The sequence below is a fragment of the Acinonyx jubatus genome, chromosome D3 (genome assembly GCF_027475565.1).
Source record: "Acinonyx jubatus isolate Ajub_Pintada_27869175 chromosome D3, VMU_Ajub_asm_v1.0, whole genome shotgun sequence".
Lineage (NCBI taxonomy): Eukaryota > Metazoa > Chordata > Mammalia > Carnivora > Felidae > Acinonyx > Acinonyx jubatus.
Window position 1 is genome coordinate 51,598,292 of NC_069392.1, and position 20,145 is coordinate 51,618,436.

General features: G+C 36.8%; 2 protein-coding genes across 6 annotated transcripts in view; one reads left to right on the forward strand and one right to left on the reverse strand.

Annotated features, from left to right (window-relative positions):
- DSC1 (desmocollin 1) overlaps positions 1-20,145 on the reverse strand; it is a 353,895-nt gene that overhangs the window by 172,324 nt on the left and 161,426 nt on the right. The window lies entirely within an intron of this gene.
- Positions 3,146-20,145, forward strand: part of DSG1 (desmoglein 1) — a 39,120-nt gene continuing 22,120 nt past the window's right edge. The window contains exons 1-7 of the mRNA XM_015082000.3: positions 3,146-3,481; positions 3,807-4,202; positions 13,453-13,488; positions 13,744-13,875; positions 15,303-15,458; positions 17,537-17,681; positions 19,528-19,694. Coding sequence (XP_014937486.2) covers positions 4,155-4,202; positions 13,453-13,488; positions 13,744-13,875; positions 15,303-15,458; positions 17,537-17,681; positions 19,528-19,694 — 684 coding nt within the window. The 5' untranslated portion in view covers positions 3,146-3,481; positions 3,807-4,154. The remainder of the gene's footprint in view (positions 3,482-3,806; positions 4,203-13,452; positions 13,489-13,743; positions 13,876-15,302; positions 15,459-17,536; positions 17,682-19,527; positions 19,695-20,145) is intronic.

Below are 20,145 nucleotides of genomic sequence, written 5' to 3' on the forward strand. Positions count from 1 at the left end.
ATTTGGCCCATGGCTATAATTTGTCAACACCTACTTCAAACCATTATTTTAAATGTCACTATGAAAATTTTCAAATATACAGAAAATCAAAGAGAAAACCATATACTATTATTTAGATTTAACAATTAACATTTTTCCACATTCACCCTATGTTATTGCTAAATTACCATAAGGAAATTTTCTTTTCTTTTTAAGTTTATGTATTCATTTTGTGTGCGAGAGAGAGAGAGAGTGCACAAGCTGTGGAGGGGCAGAGAGAGAGGGAGAGAAAATCCCAAGCAGGCTCTGCACTGATAGCGTGGAGCCCAACTCGGGGCTGGAACTCACGAACCATGAGATCATGACCTGAGGCGAAATCCAGGGTTAGACACTTAACCGACTGTGCCACCTAGGCACCTGTACCATAAGGAAAATTTCTGTCACCAGTTTTGCCCATGCATAATTTAGCAGTGTCTTTAAAAATAAAGACATATTACTACATAACCTAATAAAATGTATAATAATTCCCTGTCTATATTTAAATTTTGCCAAATATCTCCAAAGTTATTTCTATAGCTGTTTTGTTCAAATCAGGGAGTATCTAATGAAGGGTCAGACATTATATTTGGTTGTTACATATTAAAAGAAAAGTATCTTTTAATCTAAACAGCAGCCTCCAAGGGCGCCTGGGTGGCTCAGTCAGTTAAGCATCCGACTCTTGGTTTCAGCTCAGGGCATGATCTCACAGTTCGTGGGTTCAAGCCCCATGTCAGGCTCTGTGCTGACAGTGCTGAGCCTGCTTGGGATTCTATGTCTTCCTCTTTCTCTGTTGCACGCTTTTTCTCTTAAAAATAAATAGCTTTAAAAAAAATAATAGCAGCCTCCATCCCCCCAGACTTTCGTGTGACTTACTGAGAAATACTGTGATTTTAAAAAATGTGAACAAGATCTGAAATCAATACATCTCAAAGGAACATTAATATAGAGACAAATACAAACATTTTTGTTTATAGTATCCTTAATATAGTTACCTCAATTTCTCTATTTTTAAGATTTATTTTATTTCCCTTATTTTTTTAAACAATTTGTGGAGCTGATTAGGGTAATTTGACACATATATGAAAGCAGAGTTCCACATATGACATCAAAGCATATTTCATAGGGTTTCTCTGAAATATATGAATCCATGCTATGGGTATTATGCATATGAAGGGGGATAGAATGGTCAGTTACTTTAATTAGGCTTAAGACATTCTAGATTCATAGAATCCATCACCTTTAGTGAAAGATGCTGATTATTTTGTCTTTCAAGAAGGTATTACAGTATCTCAAACTGTGAACAAATATACAAAGTAGGCACTTAAGAAGACATTCTAGAGTTTGCAGTGCCTCATGAGAGAGAGGAAAATCCCTTCCCAGGAGAACTTTGATCCCTGTCAGAAAAATCTGTCAGCTTCTCAGGGAAATTCCAAATACAGAAATTACCCCAAATTTCGTAAAATTTCTAGAAACAAGAACTGTTGGTATATATGTGGTAACTCCCACACTAACCAATATTCAGATAGAAACAGGGTCTGGTGAGACCAGAAACCAACTTGTGTAGCAATGTTATGTGACAGTGTGATATGAAATCACAGATAAAGTGGCTGGAAGAAATAATTGAGAAAATGTGAATATAGAAATGGGAGGGGTTTGTGTTGACTGTGTTTTAGAGTATCTTAACTCATTGTCATCAAGAAATAGGATCACTAAGGAGGAAAAGGGACTGGGTAAACTCACATAACAAGAGTTCATAAAGGAAACGGAAGCAAAAGGCATTAAATGGAAACTCAGAAAGCTAGAAGAAGTCTCCCATATGAGAAAAGGAATATAGCAGATTTAATTAAAGGGAGTTAAATTTCTAAAGAACAAGCATTAAGGCTTAGGACGAGACAGAAGATAATAAAAGCAATGATGCTCTCACCTCTCTACACTGTGCAATATGTTAACCATAACATGTGGTTATTTAAACTTAAATTAGCTATTAAATGAAGTTAAAAATTCAGTCATATTAGCTACATCTCAAATGCTCAGTAGCCACAGATGGTTAGTGACTACTGCACTGGGTAGCACAGATAGAGAACACTTCCTTCCATGTTTCAGAAAGTTCTATTAGACAACACCGTTCTAAGGAGATGAAGATAGTAGGAAAGAGGAAAAGGCAGGGAAAGAAGTGAAGAAGGAGGAATGATGATTCATAAACTCCCTTTCCTACTTGTGCTTAATGTCACTAGTTCTCATGGGACAGTCAGGATAGCCGCTGCTCTGCAACATTAAGGTTCTGTCACACCTCCTCTCCAGAGAGCTGCTGGAGAGATCGCCGCCGACAAAGGCTCTAGGTGCCTGGGACTCTGGGAGTAGGGCTTTGAGTTAGGGGTGGAGCCAGGGTTGGGCCTGGGGAAAGGGCATTCAATGGATGAAGAGGGCCTGTGCATAGCCTAGCACCATGCCCAAAATTCAAGGTGGATAAAACATTCACTTGCCACTGGAAAGGTGAAAGAGAAGATCCTCTCATCTCTGGTGCTCAGTGAGTTTTCAGTCATTCACAGTCATACAATCCTACTACTAATATCTTGCTCAGACTAAGTCATAGGTCAACACTCACATTCTATCTTACTCCCCTAAGAGAAATTTGGCCTGAGACTATTCCTCTTATTTCATTTATTCATAACGATCAATTCTTATCATTAGCATTCTTATTCACTGAAACTACATACAGGCATTGCATTTCCTTCTCTCTAAGCTCCATGAGGAACGGCATGAAATTTCAAACCACCATTGAGGGACCTTCTTTGCCACACATCTGTAGTGAAATGACTGCATTTGGTAGAGCCTCGGACCCTCAGAGATATCCTCTCTTTCTGAGATATGCTTTGTGTCTTTTTGACCATAATCAACATCTTCTCAGCTGGATCTCTTGTTCCACACTGCCATTTCAAGATTTCCCACCACTCACGATGTGTATGCTATACACTGCCAGGTGAAGAGAGCATAACCCAAGAACACTTTCAGGGTTGCCCTGTGAGAGTCACTATTTTCATAAATTCCAGGGCTGCCTTCAGTCTCCCATTTGCATGTGTGGGCAGCCATTTCTTCAGTGTATTCCCCATGTTCTAATTGGCTCGCTATCCAGATTCTTGGCTCTGTGCTTGGGACTCGTCATTGACTTTTCACCCACCTCACCTGCAGAGCAGCTGTCTCTGGATTTTCATTAGCATTTCAGGCAGTGATCTTCATTTGTAAAACTACTGACAAGATTTTAATTGGTGATCTTGATTTTTACATTTAATCTGGCTTAGAGATATTTTAAATTTTGTTTTGCTACATTTGATAAGGGCAGAACCTTAAAAAGGGAAAAGTACTTGAGGAGAGAAGACACTCGGTTAGAGAGAAAAGAGAGGCTTCCTGGACTCCAGCTGTCTGCTTAAAGGGAACTGTGACATATGCAGAGGACCTTATAACAGTAAGTATCATAGTTTTGCTTGTTTGGATTAACACTTTTTAAAAAAATCCTCACTCTTAACATCAGCAAATTTTCTGTTTCTTTTACAATAACTTAAAAAAAATGACTGAATATTTTCTAACATCCACTGAAATGGAAAGTTTATGATTTTTGACTATGACCTGAAGGTTCTTACTATTATTAGTCTGAACCAGATAATCCTTTTTGAATAATATCAGCATCCAGACTACACTTGCCTGTTTAAGAAAGCTTAAACAGCTTATAAATAAAGCACAGGGAAAGCCCCTATCAAGTGTATAACTCTCCACACGTCTGATCATTTTAGATGCTTGACACTGAAAACCTTCATTAAAGAAGTGAATCTTCCAGCCCCACAGAGAGCTGCCTTTCAACTGGAAGAAGGGTGTGTCCCTAAGCTTTTACCTGGGAGCAATGATGATCTTGTCAAGCATTTCAGTGAGACCAGCCCAAGTTTTTAGGGTGGGGATCTAGACTGGTTATACGTACCTTCAGTTCTTCTCCCAGAGAAGGCAGAAACACCTCAAAGCCTGCATGTAAGAACATCTACTGAGAAATTATTTTAATCAGACACCAGCTGAGTGGGGGAAAGAAAAAGAACAGAGAAGAACAAACAAAACTCCCTTGGTCTTGGATGTAAGAGAACCCAGCTGCAATGGACTGGCACTTTGTTAGAACAGCTGCAGTGCTGTTCATTTTTCTGGTAAGTGGATTCTGTTAAAAAAAACCCTCATAATCATGCTCATTGTGAACAAGTGAGAACTTTTTTAGAAAGTGATATTTAGTGTTATTTCTAACCTAAACCCATTAAAAGTTTATGTTAATGACAAGGTGATTTTATGAACTAGATTTTTAAATAGTGTTTCTCTCCTTAATTGAAGACTCGAGCATATTAATGCATCAGTGTCAACTCACCCTATCACATCTCTGATACTGAAGTCAGTGCTAAGTCATGCTGGGAAAATACTGAATTTGGGGAAGTCTCATCGCTGCTTGATAGCATTTGGCTGTTCAAATTCCTTTTTGCAGGGGGGCTCTTAAGCTAATATCACAGGTGTGTCCTGATTTTTACCCTAAACATTTTTCCATTCTTTGGGTAACTCTGCTGGCAAATTCACTATAAAAATAGGATACATATAAATTAAAAAGCATAGCAATTTGCGACTGGCCTCACAATCCAAACTGTCTCATTGGTTCCAGATATGTTTGGGATTCATATCACTAACATCAAAAGCCCCACACTGCTAAGCTATGATTTATTGAAAACATTTTTTAATGTCAAAAACCATGACAATATGGGAGATTTGTAGATGATATAATAAGTGAAGGAATAGCTATAATTAAGGAGTGAGTATAATTATTCTGATACTGGTTCTTACTACTGGAAAATCAGCAATGACTGCGATATGAAAGTTGTGTTTGATGGTCAGACAAATGTAATGAGATGTTTTATCACCGTCTCCCTTACACATCATTAATTTTCTCTTTTTAGAGATAATAAAGATAACACTGAGTTGCTGCATCCAATTTCACTTCTGTTGGGAATTTTAAAATCAGAGTCTTTCTCACAGTAAGGTTAATGTTATCCAAAGAGGCAAGTACCAGGCAAATCACCCTCCGATTTGGCAGCATATAGTCCTGTGGGTCATATTTGTTTCTACTTGCTTAAGTTTTGAACTGGATTGTTGGGTTTCTACAATAACAAGTCAGACCTTTGATTCAAACATGCCGGTTGGTCTGAATTCAGTTTATTAAGTAAAAACGGTCATAGCAGTGGATTTGTTATGAATAAGCATCAATAAGCTGGTAGCTTTAGTTCCAAGCTGCCCTTCGAAGACTAGCCCTATTCCATGGAATTTTTAATAGATCTTTAGGATCAGTTAATATAATTTGGGGTGAGTAAGGATTAATGAGCACTTGTATAGGAGCATCTGTGTATTGCCGAGTAATCAAATGTTTTTATTTTTTGTTTATTTTTAAATTTTTGCTGGCGACTATTCATTTTTGAGAGACAGCGTGAGTGGGGGAGGGGCAGAGAGAGAGAGGGAGGCACAGAATCCGAAATAGGCTCCAGGCTCTGAGCTATCAGCACAGAGCCCAATGTGGGGCTCAAACTCATGAACTCCGAGATCATGACCTGAGCTGAACTAAAATGCTTAACCGACTGATCCACTCAGGCGCCCCTCAAATATTTTTATTTTTAATTTCATTTAAATCTGGTCCATTAAGGCCTATTACAGTTTAATTTGATTAGTTTATTCAGATGCTTATGTGCTTTCATTTAATGCATAATATACCTTATTTCTTTATTTTTATGATTATTTCTAATTAATTACATCCTATGAAACTCCTTTAAACAGTCATTGTCTAATTAGTCATTCTTCAGTAAAATGTATCATTTTATCAAAATCATGTATCCTCATTGACCTTTCTTCTTTGTAGAGACGTTTCTGGACATTTGTGCTTTATTTTCTGAATTTGGATAGTTTTGTTTTTTTCTTTGTGGATTGTTTGTTTGTTGCTATATTTTACCTTGGAATCAGTCACAAATTTCTCATTTGTCTTATGAGACGTATTTCTCAAAGAACTTACTGCATAATGAATTAAAACATTTCTTTTTCCTGTTATTGTAACTTTTCTGGCAAAACATTTTGCTTTCTAGGGTTTGAAAAATCATAATTTATTCTTACTGCAGATTTTACCAGATGATCTGGATAAATATCCTTTGTAGTTATACAATCTATTTCTGCTACAAAATACTTTTTTTTTCCCCTGAAAATTAACTACCTTGATAGCAAATTCTTCTACTTTAGCTTATGGCTAGCCTCACTATGAATGTATGCTCTCACCGGAAAAAAAAAAAAGAAAAAAAAAAAGAAAGGAAAAAAATCTATGTGAGGTCTTTATTCTTCTCCACTCAAAGTCTAGAATAAGTAAAAATCTACAGTAGAGAGCATACTTAGGCAATTTTAAAAAGCTTTAAGACATTTTTTAATGTTTATTTATTTTTGAGAGAGACAGACTATGAGTGGGGGAGGGTCAGAGAGAGAGGGAGACAGAATCCAAAGCAGGCTCCAGGCTCTGAGCTGTCAGTACAAAGCGCAATGCAGGACTCGAACTCACAAACAGAGATCGTGACCCAAGCCGAAGTTGGACGCTTAACCGACTGAGCCACCCAGGTGCCCCAAAACCTTTAAGACGTTTAAACAGGCAATATATTTAATGCAAATCCATTTGTGAGCTGAGCAACCATCTGTTTATGTGTATTTTGCGTAGTCTGTTTAATATACCTGAATGTTTTAGACCTTGTTCAGATTAGTGGGTTACATCAGGGAGAAGAAAGCTGATGAATCTGCTCTTACAACAAGCAAGACTGCCACACCACTATTCCATTATTTAGACAAGCCGCCTAGACAGGCAATGGCTTACACCTGTTAACATTCTGCAAGCCAAAGAAATGCTATTGACCCCTCATTTATTGTTCTTTCTTTTCTGTTTCCATGAAGTTAGTGCACTGTTGGGGGGGGAGGGGGAGGTATATGGAATATATTCTAGGCTAGAGAACAATGTTGCCTATGTACCAAATACAAGAGATCTCTGTGAATGGTTGTGACAATAAGAAAATGTATGGCAGGGCCACTGTAGGAAAGTAAAATAGAACCAGTAGACTTTCTATAGTTCTAATGATTTCTGAAAATTACTTGCAACTTTGCCAGATTCAATTAGTCAACACAAATCAATACAAATCTCAAGGTGTCAAATTCTATAGAGGCAAAACTTCTGCAACTCACACTCAAAGAACAAGTAAGCCTATCTTTATCAATTACCAAGAATAACCCAATTTGCACAGCTTATAATACCAGCCTGGCTGCTGCTCTTTCCATGGTTACTATTTCCTTTCAAAAGAAAACCTCTGACCACCTGATAACCCTGCTCCACAATGTGAACTTAGCTGAAATCATTTGGAATATAAGCAGGAGTTTTTCAGAGTATTTCTCAGCACAGGCTAAAATACACAGAAAACAATACATATTTTATTACATAGTTCATCAACTTATTTGAACTGGACATCTTCAATTCCCGTAATTGTGTTCACTGATGCATAAAACAAGAGAGGGATTAACAAACTAGTACAGACCAAACAGAAGACAAGCAAAAGAGAGGATTCTTCATGCTTTCTTGTGCATATAGTGATTTACAGTGATATATATTATAGATAATTGTACATCAGTAAAATATTTTATAGAAAATGGAAATATTTCTGTTCACCTGCTCAGTAAGATTTACAAATTCTATTTAAGAAAATAATTTCCATTTACACAGTGTTCTTGACTGTGGATTTAGGATCAGAGTCTTCTTGCACCTTTGTGAAAACAGGGACTACAAATTTATCATCATTTAACTAGTTTGAGTTGCCAAAGAAGATAAACATTTTGCCATGCCTGATTTAGGTAACAGAAGAACCTGAAGCACCGAGAATGCCGTCTCAATAAATTTGAAGGTTTGGCCTGCAAGGGACAAGATCCACCTATTTAATAAGTCTTATGAATATAGAAAAAAACACTCTTGTGTATACCCAGAGTACTTAGTTTCTGATAACTCTGTCCACTCTACATTCTTCATGGACATTGGTGCTGAGTATTCCCATGTCCAAACATGCATTGCCTAATGAAAAGGCAGAAAGTATGCTCATCACTGTAGTTATTTATTATGCTTCCATCAGTGAGGGCACGCCCTTGCAGAGTGCTGGGACAGGCCACTCTTGTTGGTTATGCTTGCTATGCAAATTCCTTTAATGGATTTAGGCAGGTCGAATTAGTTTAAGTGCCATTGGCTGCTGATTTATATTCTCAATTGGTCTACGAGAATAGGGTGCAGCCTTTTATACTTGCCTAATGAAAAACCACATCTCCACAAATTAATGGCTGCCTGTTGCTCATAAAACTACCTGACTGTAAGTTATTTGAGGGCAGATTCTGTGTCTGATTTACTTTTGGATCCTTCATAGTGCCTTTGCACCATAATGCAAGATTGCTTAACAGACGTTCAATTACACAAAGCAAGAGCATCCAAAGGCATTTGTGGGATAATTGATATTTTTCTTTCCCTACACATTCCGAAAAAATCAAGAAATTAAACATGGAAACAATCAGGTTGAATTTCCCCAACACTTATTTCTATGGTGTTTTATTACATTTACTTTACATTTCACCTAAAGTTTACTATCGTATTTTTAGAGCTTATGCCCTTTAAAAGACTTAATCCAGCCTTGGATCCCCATAATATACACTCGATACAAATTTGTCAAATAAATAAATAAACCAATGAACAAATAAGAGAAATCAACCTATCAAGGTGTTGTCAACTCCAAACTGATAGTAATACAAAGACACAAGAGGAGGTTTTTCCAAAGAAGCAAATTATTATATTTTAGCTTTGTCTCAGGTTCATCCTTGGGATGTAATATACAGTTATCCAATACATTAGCAGTTCATACTTAATGATTAACAAGTGGCTGTGGAAGACAACCTCCCAATTATTATATACAAGAGGTTTCCTTGTAAAAATCACTTAATGCTTTCAAGACCATTTTATTATTTGCAAAGAAATGTAAACCTCACTATCAAAAGAAGAAAACTAAAAATGTATTCATTTCTAAGTGAATTTCCATCGCAAGCCTCCACAGCACATATTTCCAATTTATTTAGGAATCCAAAGTACTCTGACAGAAAACCACTTTATCCTTACTGTATGGACAAGGTCTAGATCAATCAGACGATTTTCTTTAACTTCCTCTCATAGTCTATTGATTTTAATCTCTGATCTTTTCTCTTCCTTCGTCTGTGTTCAGAGCCCTTTTTTTTTTTTTTTTTTTTTTGCCTATTCCCTCCTGCTCTCTCCATTACACTTCTACCAACTAACTTCTTTTTGAACCTCTCTCTCAAATCAAAATCTATTTTCTTCACCTTCAAAAATCCATTTCTCCCTCTCCCAGAATATTTCCTTGGACACCACATCTAATTCTATGATGCCATTTTTGTTTCCTTTTATAAACAAATCACCCAGGAAAGTGGCCATCTTTACGTTCGATTCCCCTCCATCTTATTCCCTAATTCTTTCAGTCAGGAGGGACCTGTTCCATCCAGCAGGAAGGATTCTCCTGAAGGTCACAGGCATTCTCAGGATTCACTTTGCTCAAGTCTTTTATGCCACCTGACACTTGTTCACATCCGATCTCTCCTTCATTTCTCTCTTCCTTTCACATCTGTGACACTGCATTATATTTTCTTCCCATTTCTTTGGCTATTTCTCTTCTCTTTTTCTTTGTCACTTGTTTCTGTCACTGTTCCCTATTCCATCAATGTAGGAATTCCCCTAGTTTCACGCTCAGCCACAGGCTGTTTCATTGTTGTATTTCCTCCTTTGGGTCTTCAAATTCTCCCATGATTTAAACTGCCCTACCCAAGCAGATGTCCCTCAAATCTGTGTATGAGGCCTGAACTACTGTTCATGGTGCTGATATGTATATCAAATTGCTAAGCACCTTCACCCGGCCATTTCTCTAGCATCTCAAAATCAATGTATTCTAACCTGATAAATTCTGCAACTGCCTTGCCCCTCATCTCTTGGTTTAAAATGGCCATCATTTGGGCGGGGGGCGGCGCCTGGTGGCTCTGTCAGTTGAGTGTCCGACTTCAGCTCAGGCCATGGTCTTGCAGTTCGTGAGTTCGAGCCCCGTGTCAGGCTCTGTGCTAACAAACAGCTCAGAGCCTGGAGCCTGCTTCAGATTCTGTATCTCTCTCTCTCTCTCTCCCCCTCCCCTGCTCATGCTCTGCCTCTCTCTGTCTCTTAAAATAAATAAATGTTAAAAAAAATTTTTTTTAATGGCCATCATTTGAGCTTCTTCCTTCTCTTGACTCTCAGAGCCTGTCAAATTCAACCGTGTGGAATCTCTCTCTTGATCTTTCTGGTCCGTTACCACTGCCACTGCTCCTATTCGGCTTTGGCTCTTCCTCATCTCTGGCCTGATTTGATGTGGAACACTCCACTGCTTGTGGCCTATAATCCTGTCTCTTGCCACCACCTGTGGTCAGAGTAATCTTTTAAATCCACAATTTTATCATGCCTTTTCTGTGATCAAAAAACTTTGATATTTTCCAACTGCACACAGAGATTTAGTGTTAGAACTGGAAAGGTAACTGTATATAATTTAGTCTACCCCTGTCATTTTAAAAATGAGAAAACTAAGTCTTAGAGAATTTGGGAAGTACATTGAAAGCTTTCTGACTCTACCAAGTGCTCTTTTTATCTCATTATTTTGCCTTTGAATATCCAGTAGTGACTTCGTTTCAGCATTTATTCTAGACACTGAGCAAAAGACAATAAGGCTATGTCAACACAACATATTTTTAAGCAGACTTGGCAGTTTTTTAATTACTGATTCAATTGAGAGGCTGACACTATGGTGAAACCTACTTGGTCTTCTGCCTAAATTGCCTCTCATGGGAAAAAGAATGACCCAGCTTCATAAAGTTGGAAGGTTTGTTAGTCATCTGGCATAGTTCTCCAAAACAAACAGTAGGCTCTGACACTGCAGTGTGGTCAGGGAAGTGCAAGACAGAAAACAGATGCCTACACACTTCTGTAGCTATGAAGAAACGGCTTCCAAATAGACAAATAAGGCATCTCCACACCCCCATTCCACACCCACAAATGAGAGAGAAAAGAGTGCCCATGAGTTCACAGGTAGCAAAAAGTAACATCATCTTAATTCTGCACCCGCGAGGGACTCTATACTAACTTTTCAGTTACTTGTCCAAACCATTTGGGCCATCTACTTTTTTCTGCCCAGAATCACTATTATTATTGTTATTATTATACATAAATATTCCTAATCATAAGGCTAATATGAGATTAGATTAAAATCAGAATGTTTTGACTTCTCAAAGTTGTAACGTCAATTCTTTGCAGTATGTTGTATTTAGTAATTTAGTTGGAACAGGCTATCTTATATTTTATTGTAAAACCCACACCTCAAGCACAAATTTACGCTGAATTGTTGTGGAGGGTATTTAGCCATAAATTAATGTCCAAAACTCAATTTCCTCATCTGTAAAATAGAGATAATTAAATTATAGTACTGACCATATGTATTTCTGAAGATTGAATGCATGGATTTCTCTAAATATGTTGTCTAGTAATTAGTCACCATTCAGTGAATTGTAACAGTGATAATAATAATCAACATTAAAAATAATACACAATGAATATATCAGTCCTATAAAAAATTATCTCTTTACACTACTCTTATTAACCAAAAAATACATATTTTCCTGAAGTATCATTTATAATAATTTTTAACAACAGGTACTTAGAAATTTTATTTTTATCTAGTGGTGAGACTGAAACTATAAAAAGTAATTTATTATATTTTAAAATTACTATTATTAGTATATTATAATGCAGCTATAATTTCTTGTATCAATGATACAGATGAAATCTAATCGTGATAATAATTTTCATCCTTTGCAATTCTGAAAAAATTGAAATAGAAGTTGAAAATTTCTTATTTAGAGAGAAATAAACACAAGGGTTTACACCAACTTTAATGATTCTAAGTGCAAGTTAAAACTTAATAACTGCAACTAGCCTTCAAATACACTAAGTTTTTAGATAGGTATTTTACTATGTCTTAAGTATATTGATATATTAAACTTAATATATAAGTGTCTGTCTTTTTAGAAATGTTTTAGGGTTTTAGAGAAAAGTAATTTAGATTATCCTGATCTTTCACTTACAAATCATATGTAACGATTGAGGCCAGAGCCAAAATGAGGCAGAGCTCTGCCTGAGTAGTTGTTTGTTGGACAGGGAAATTGCTTAAATCTGAAGAAGAGACTAATGGAAACTGCTACCCACTAATTTGTCCCTAAATGCCTGCAATTTCTTCTTGCTATGGGAGGATGCATTTATATCACTTCTTTTTTTTTTTTTTTTTTTTTTTTTAGTGTTAGCATGAAACATCAAACAGGAACTCATTTTACAGAGGAAAGAAATTCTTTGCTTTTATCGTAGGCCTATTTATTCTCATATCTCAAAGCAAATATACCCTCTTAAGACTTTCAAAAACACTTGAGGGGCACCTGGGTGGCTCAGTCAGTTAAGCTTCCTTGGCTCAGGTCATGATCTCACTGTCTGTGAGTTCGAGCCCCACGTTGGGCTCTGTGCTGACAGCTCAGAGCCTGGAGCCCGCTTCAGATTCTCTGTCTCCCTCTCTCTCTGCCCCTCCCCTGCTCATGCTCTCTCTCTCTCTCCCCCCTCTCTGTCTCTCCCAAAAATAAATAAAGATTTTTTAAAAAATAAAAAATAAATAAAAATAAAAACACTCGAAAATCTCCCATTTAGGATTAGAATGTGAAGGAGCAAAAATTCTGAAACTTTTCAGATACTTCCTGTTTCATATCCTTTCTTCACTCCAAAACATTTTTTTTTCTATTCCATCTATGACTAGTCAGATCCTGAAACTATAGTCAAAAGTTTAAGTATCATACCTTACTGTTGAATATCACTGAACAGCATTAGAGTATCTCTAGCTTTTCAGGCACAAGATTTACTAAGAAAGTCTAAATTTCCAACGCTCACTCCTCCTGGGTTCAATGTCCTAGTTCATATGATAATGAGTATCTGTGTAGGTGAAGAATGAAAAAGAGGTTAAAAAATAAAAGAAATTAAAAAGAAGAAAAGAATAACCGAAAAGTAAAAACAAAATGAAAAGGAATCCACAGTGTCATCACGAGACCTGAGAGTTAAGAAAGATCCATCTGCTATCCAGAATGTTAAAATAATTCTAATGACTCACAACACTTGTTTGATTTTTTTAAGTGATTGGATAACATGAATTATAAAGCACTTAATTAAAAATTAACTGTTGTGATTATATTGTTTTCTTATAGGTGGTGGTGGAAGTTAACAGTGAATTTCGAATCCAGGTAATATACAGCAAATCTATTTTTTTCCAAATTAAAAATTGAGAAAATGGTTTGGGAGTCACAACATATTTTCCAAAGAAAATTCATCCGTATAAGTAAAATGAATGTTATGCTAAAATTAATAGAGTATCAAAAAATTTTCCCAGTTAAACATCCTCTCTGACATTACAATACCCTCTCCTCCAAAACCTTCAGCGGAATGAGAATTCTGAATAAAAGTTAATAGATACTACTACTTTATCCTGCCCATTCAAGGTAAGAGATTACAACACCAAAAATGGCACCATCAAGTGGCATTCAATCAGGAGGCAAAAACGTGAATGGATCAAGTTCGCTGCAGCCTGTCGTGAAGGTGAAGACAATTCAAAGAGGAACCCAATTGCCAAAGTAAGTATCCACCCCAAAGCATAGAATCGAAAGTCAGAATGGATGGGGTGGTTAAAGCTCAAAAGAAAATGCCTTTTAAATATTTTATGAATATAAACCACCAAGAAGTTATAACACAAAACAGAATTATAGTCACTTAGATTATGAAAACTGAACCACTAAAAGGATAAATTAAGAAATTTAGGCACATGGGTAAACAAACATTGACCTCATTGGTAAAATAAATACAAGTGACCATATATTATCCCAAATTCTAGGTAGAAAAATATAGTGATTTAATTTTTTTTTAACATTTTTTATTTATTTTTGAGAGGCAGAGAGAGGCAGAGCATGAGCAGGGGTGGGGCAGAGAGAGAGGGAGACAGAATCGGAAGCAGGCTCCAGGCTCTGAGTTGTCAGCACAGAGCCCCTAGCAGGGTTTAAACCCATGAACCATGAGATCATGACCTGAGCCAAAATCAGTCACTTAACTGACTGAGCCACAATGCGCCCCCAAAAATATAGTGATTTAAATAATGAATTTAACACTCAGCATACTCAGAGGGACTATTTCAATGTGTATTCTTTCTGCCTTGATTGATTAGAATTGAATACCTACTTTTGGCTTTTTAAGTAAGAATTCACAATGCACTCTCTTTCATATTCTCTTGTATATCTTCCTTTGTACAAAGACACACACACACACACACTCATAAATACATCCCCACACACAGATTCACAGACAAAAATATATATACATACATAAACACATATACAAATATACACACATTCAGATAGATATACAGACTCCCCAGTTAGAGTTGCATAGAGTCCTACAATATTTTATTTCAAAGAAAGAATCCCAGTTTCTACAAGTCATTTATTTGGGATGATCTCCTTACTTTTCTGATATCACATCCTCCCCATTTTGAGAATTAAGAACTTCTACAAAGCGTCAGATAACTCTTGTTACCTACATAAATCTACTTCAAATTCTCTTCTGAAACTTTACATTTAAAAAACATTTTGAATCAGGAGACCAAAGTTATATGATGACAACATTGCTAAACTCCTTGAGAGGGCAAGGAGTTCCCTACTCTAGAGCCAGTGCTAGCACAGAACCTGAAAATAACACAGACAATTGTAAATGTTGAATGAATGAATGAATGAATGAATGAATGAATGGTGACTGCATAGTCCTGCATTTATTAAGGTGATATTTTATTATTTTCTTATTTGGTAGAAATGGAATTGAATTTCTTTTATTACACTGCCAGTTATTATGGAAAATACTATAGCTATAACTAGAAAAATATCTATTTCCAGCATTTCCCAAAAGAAAACAGGTACTCACATTCAATAGTTCTTGGGAAAGATGGCTGTTGTTTATCAAACATAACACTTTCTATTTGCTCTCTGTAATATTTTCACCTGTGCTCTCTCTGCAGATTCACTCAGATTGTGCTGCAAACCAGCAAGTTACATACCGCATCTCTGGAGTAGGAATTGATCAGCCACCTTATGGAATCTTCATTATTAATCAAAAAACTGGTGAAATTAATATAACATCCATAGTTGATCGAGAGGTCACCCCTTTTTTCATTGTAAGTGGGCTCCATGTAATACATATGTTCAGGCTCAAATTATTTTTGGAATACCTTAAGCTCAGATCATTTGATTTGATTTGATTTCAGGAATCCCAATATGAGACATTTTTGATTGTCTCAATTCATGAGCATCTCATGACCCAACGGAACCAAAGTAAGATTAGGAGAAACGCCTTTATAAAATGCCTTACCAAAAATGTTAGCCTCTGGTCTGTCTCCAGTGGCAAGCTAGAATATTTGTTTGGGAGGGCAAGTACCTAACTCTTACTCCTTTTTTTTTAAATATTTTTATTTATTCTTGAGAGAGAGCAAGACAGAATGAGAGCAGGGGAGGGACAGAGAGAGAGGGAGACACAGAATCCAAAGCAGGCTCCAGGCTCTGGGCTGTCAGCACAGAGCCCGACGCGGGATTGAACTCACAAACCATGAGATCATGACCCGAGCCTGAGTCAGACGCTTAACTGACCGAGCCACCCAGGTGCCCCCTTATTTCTTTTTCTTTAATTCAGTTGAGAATAATTGCTTCTCTTTAACTCCGATCCTGAGAGATTATTTTTGAGTTACTAAGGGAGCCTTTTCCGAATAAACATACTTTATTATAAATTCACATTGCTCAGTCTCACCCGAGCTCAGAACGTGCTTTGGAAATACTCTGATCCATCCTTAACTGAATCACACTTCCATTCTTGAGAGTGGCTGGGACAAAAGTCCAAACCCTCAGCCTCATTTGCACTTTAAGCAGCTGACCTGATGACCAACTTCGCTAAAAAGTGTGAAGCCTTCCATCAAACATTCCCACAATTAATTCTCTCTCCCCCAGCTCAGAAATGTTCTGCATTAAATCCAAAAATAAAATTAATTTTCTGCTTTTTCCCCAGAGTTTATCCCCAAGATATCCATTGTTCCATAATTATCTGTTTCTTCAAGAACCTTATTCTATCAACTTTGTTTTCATCTCTCTTCTGCTTTCTCCATTGGCTGCTTCCATGTCCATTTATCATCATGATCAACACTTGTTAATACTTAAAATAAAAAGGAAATAAAGAAAACCTTCCTTGATCTTGTAAGCTCGCTCAGTTAAAGCCCCTTCAATCCAGGGGTGCCTGGGGTCCAACTTGATTTCTGCTCAGGTCATGATCTCACGGCTTGTAAGATCGAGACCCACAAGGGGCTCTGTGCTGTCAGTTCTGAGACTACTTGGGATTCTCTCTCTCCCTCTGTCTGCCCCTCCCCCACTCGTGCTCCCTTGCACTCTGTCTCTCTCTCAAAATAAATAAATAAACATTAAAAAATCCCCATCAACCCATATGCCCAAACACCTTCAAATAATAATGGATGTTTGTGCTTTCAGTCACACTGCCTGTTTGTACTCTTTAGGCTATTTCAATTCCTTAGCCTTCTATTCCAAATCTATACTCCTGCCTTACCTCTGACAATGTTTACTCACAAAACCTCTGAGTCACCATGCCAACCTATTAGCTTTTCTTGAAGCACAATGCATTTTTATATGATATACCACATGGGTAAAATAGCATCCATTATACTTATGTACACATCATATATGAATAATAACAATAACAGCAGCAACAATAATACAGACACCCACATAGTCACCACTTAAGCTTACCGAATACTCCCTTTCTTTGATGCCTCCTTTACCCCATCCTCAAAGCCAATAGCCCTGACTCCTAATTTCAAATAATGCATTGTCATTACTCTGCTTCTTTCCTCACATAAAACCCTTTGCTTGGAGCATCTTGCCAATTCCCAGTTCCACTTGCTGAAATTCTCCTTCAAGATCTCTCTCAATAATTACATCCCCCTTTAATGTTACAGTATGCTAAGTCTTCTTCTAAATAACTTATCACGTTACCTTTTCTCAAATGGTATTTTGAGTTTGTGTTTGCCTCCCCTTATTGATTCTAAGTACTGCTTGCATCTACCTTCTGTAGCAAATAATAGGTTTTATTTTTTTTTTTTTTGGTTACCCACAACACCTAGCATAGTGACCAAACAAAATAAAAACTTAATAAGTATCTGTTGCGCCAAATAATTATTCTTATCTTCTCCCCTAGATCTATTGCCGGGCTCTGAATTCCCTGGGTCAAGATTTAGAGAGGCCTCTCGAGCTCAGAGTCAGGGTTTTGGATATAAATGACAACCCTCCAGTATTTTCTATGTCTACTTTTCTGGGACAAATAGAAGAAAATTCTAATGCAAGTAAGTAATTCATTTTATGAAGTAAACAAGAATATACTGACTTCCAGATCACTCTTCACAGCCAAGCAACGAGAGGCCAAACTATGTGAAGGTACTACGTCATCATGAATGTAAAAGATTAAGTATAGAAAAGCAACCAGAACAGAAAAGCACGAGAAGTCTCCATAATGGCTTCCCTTTAACTATGGAAGTAGCTCCAATCTGGCACACACAAGGAACAACTCCAAAGAAATGAGAAGGGTCTTCTCATGTAACTCACGCACCAGCTCAGTTGTAGACCCCTCGGGAGAAATCCCAAAAGTACTTTGTACGGTGGTGGCAAGGGCACTGGGAGAATTTAGCCTCCCAGCCCAGCTGTTCTGAAGGGCAAATCTCATCCACTTCTGTTCATGCTGCCTTTTTTTTTTTTTTTTTTGTTAACCTACTTTCAAGTCGTTAGTAGAAATCACTTCCAGGCCCTCTATTTTGTGGCCACAATCTTCAAGAGTTTTTGTTGACAGTAAATAAACACAAAGCAAAACTTGTTTTCCCTTTTTATATATGATGTCATAAATATAGGTTTTCCTTGCTTTTTACTCAAATTACTTATTTTATGTATTTGGAATGTACTATAACCTTAACCTTGTTTGGCCCCCCCATGCATAGTGAAAGCTGATGGTCCCAAGTGGTTAGTTACGGGGCACCAGAAAACCTATAAACTTGGCAGACCATTTATTTGTAAGAGTTTTGACTATCTGAAGGTACAATGTCCTCCTCATGGATTACTGTAAATGGCAAATATTGAGTCACTTGGGAAAATTAACTGTCTAGCACACCAGGGAAGATTGTCCTAAATATATTTAAAACAGCAGTGATGATTTCTCATTTAAATTCAAAACTTCATCTCACCATAGTTACTCTTGACCTTTGAGTGGTATAATTTACTATAAATTCCAAAAATCCTTACAGTGTAAGGATTTTTTATTAAAATACTATATGTATACTTTGAATAGTATCCCTTCTAAAATATCATTCTAAAAATGTTTGTTGTAAAAATTCACACAATATAGAAAAGAAAAATGGAATCGAAATCCACTGTTTGTTTTCCTTAGTACCATTCTTGAGAGGCAAGTGCGTGTGTGTGCACACAGTGAGAAGGGAGATATCTCTTGCATTTGTGTTTACAGACAAGGCACTTGTGCTAAAAAAGACTTTGAGTGTAAAGAAGAATTCTAGCTCATGAACACTGGCAGCTTTTCCTTCTCTAGTGTCCTTCATCAAAACTGTTTATTAGATTCATGGAAAAGATAAGGGATAAGACAAAGTATGTAGTTAAGCATCTCTTTAAACCTATTTGTTACCTACCGCTTCACTAAGGACCATGCAAAACACAACTCGGCCAATGGGACCTTCCTATAATTTTTTCTCATTAAACTGTTTAATTCTCTCATGAGCTCAATGAACACAGTACTATGATCTTCCCCATTTGTAGGGGTGGACACTGAAGCCAAGATTATATAGCTAGTAAGTTCTATAGTCGGGAAAAAGTTGGTCTGGCCTTGATATCATTTGTTTCACCACAGTAGGCTTTAAAAAAAAGGATAATACTAGAACATGAAAAGGAAACACAGAATAAAACATATCTTTGTTTTCTAACTGTCAGAAATGTGTAAGTTCCTGGGAAAATGTGATCTTTTTGTATAGGCAAAAGTTTAGAAAGGAGCTAAGCTGTTGAAGTAGACAGGGAAAATGGTAGAGCATACCTTATACGGACCAACCAACTTTAACACTTGTTAAAAAAGCAATATACTGTATTATAACAAAAATGCAAACTGTCCATTCCCAACCAATTTTTCTTGATTTCTAGATACACTGGTGATGAGACTCAATGCTACTGATGCAGATGAACCAAATAATTTGAACTCAAAAATAGCCTTCAAGATCATAAGACAGGAACCTTCTGATTCACCAATGTTTATTATCAATAGAAACACTGGAGAAATTCGAACAATGAATAATTTTCTAGACAGAGAGGTAATATTCTTTTTCTTTGATTGGTTTGTTAGTTTCCAAGGAAGTGGCTCTAAAAGCAAGAGTATCTAAGAAAGAAAAAGAAAGCAATATGTTTAAATTTTCACGTAATGGTAATGGTATAACAAATATCTTCAAAATGAAAAAAATGAGAATTCCACAAATACATTTTAAACTGTCACTTTTCATTCAATCCTACCTAAGAATTACCTCAATTTAAGACAACTAGATTCTGAAAGTACATGAGAATATCCATAAGGCAGAGGCAAAGGCTCTATTTTTTTCTATTTTTTAACGTTTATTTATTTTTGAGGGACAGAGCATGAGTGGGGGAGGGGCAGAGAGAGAGGGAGACACAGAATCCAAAGCAGGCTCCAGGCTCTGAGCTGTCAGCACGAAGCCTGACACGGGGCTCGAACTCACAAACTGAGAAATCATGACCTGAGCCAAACTC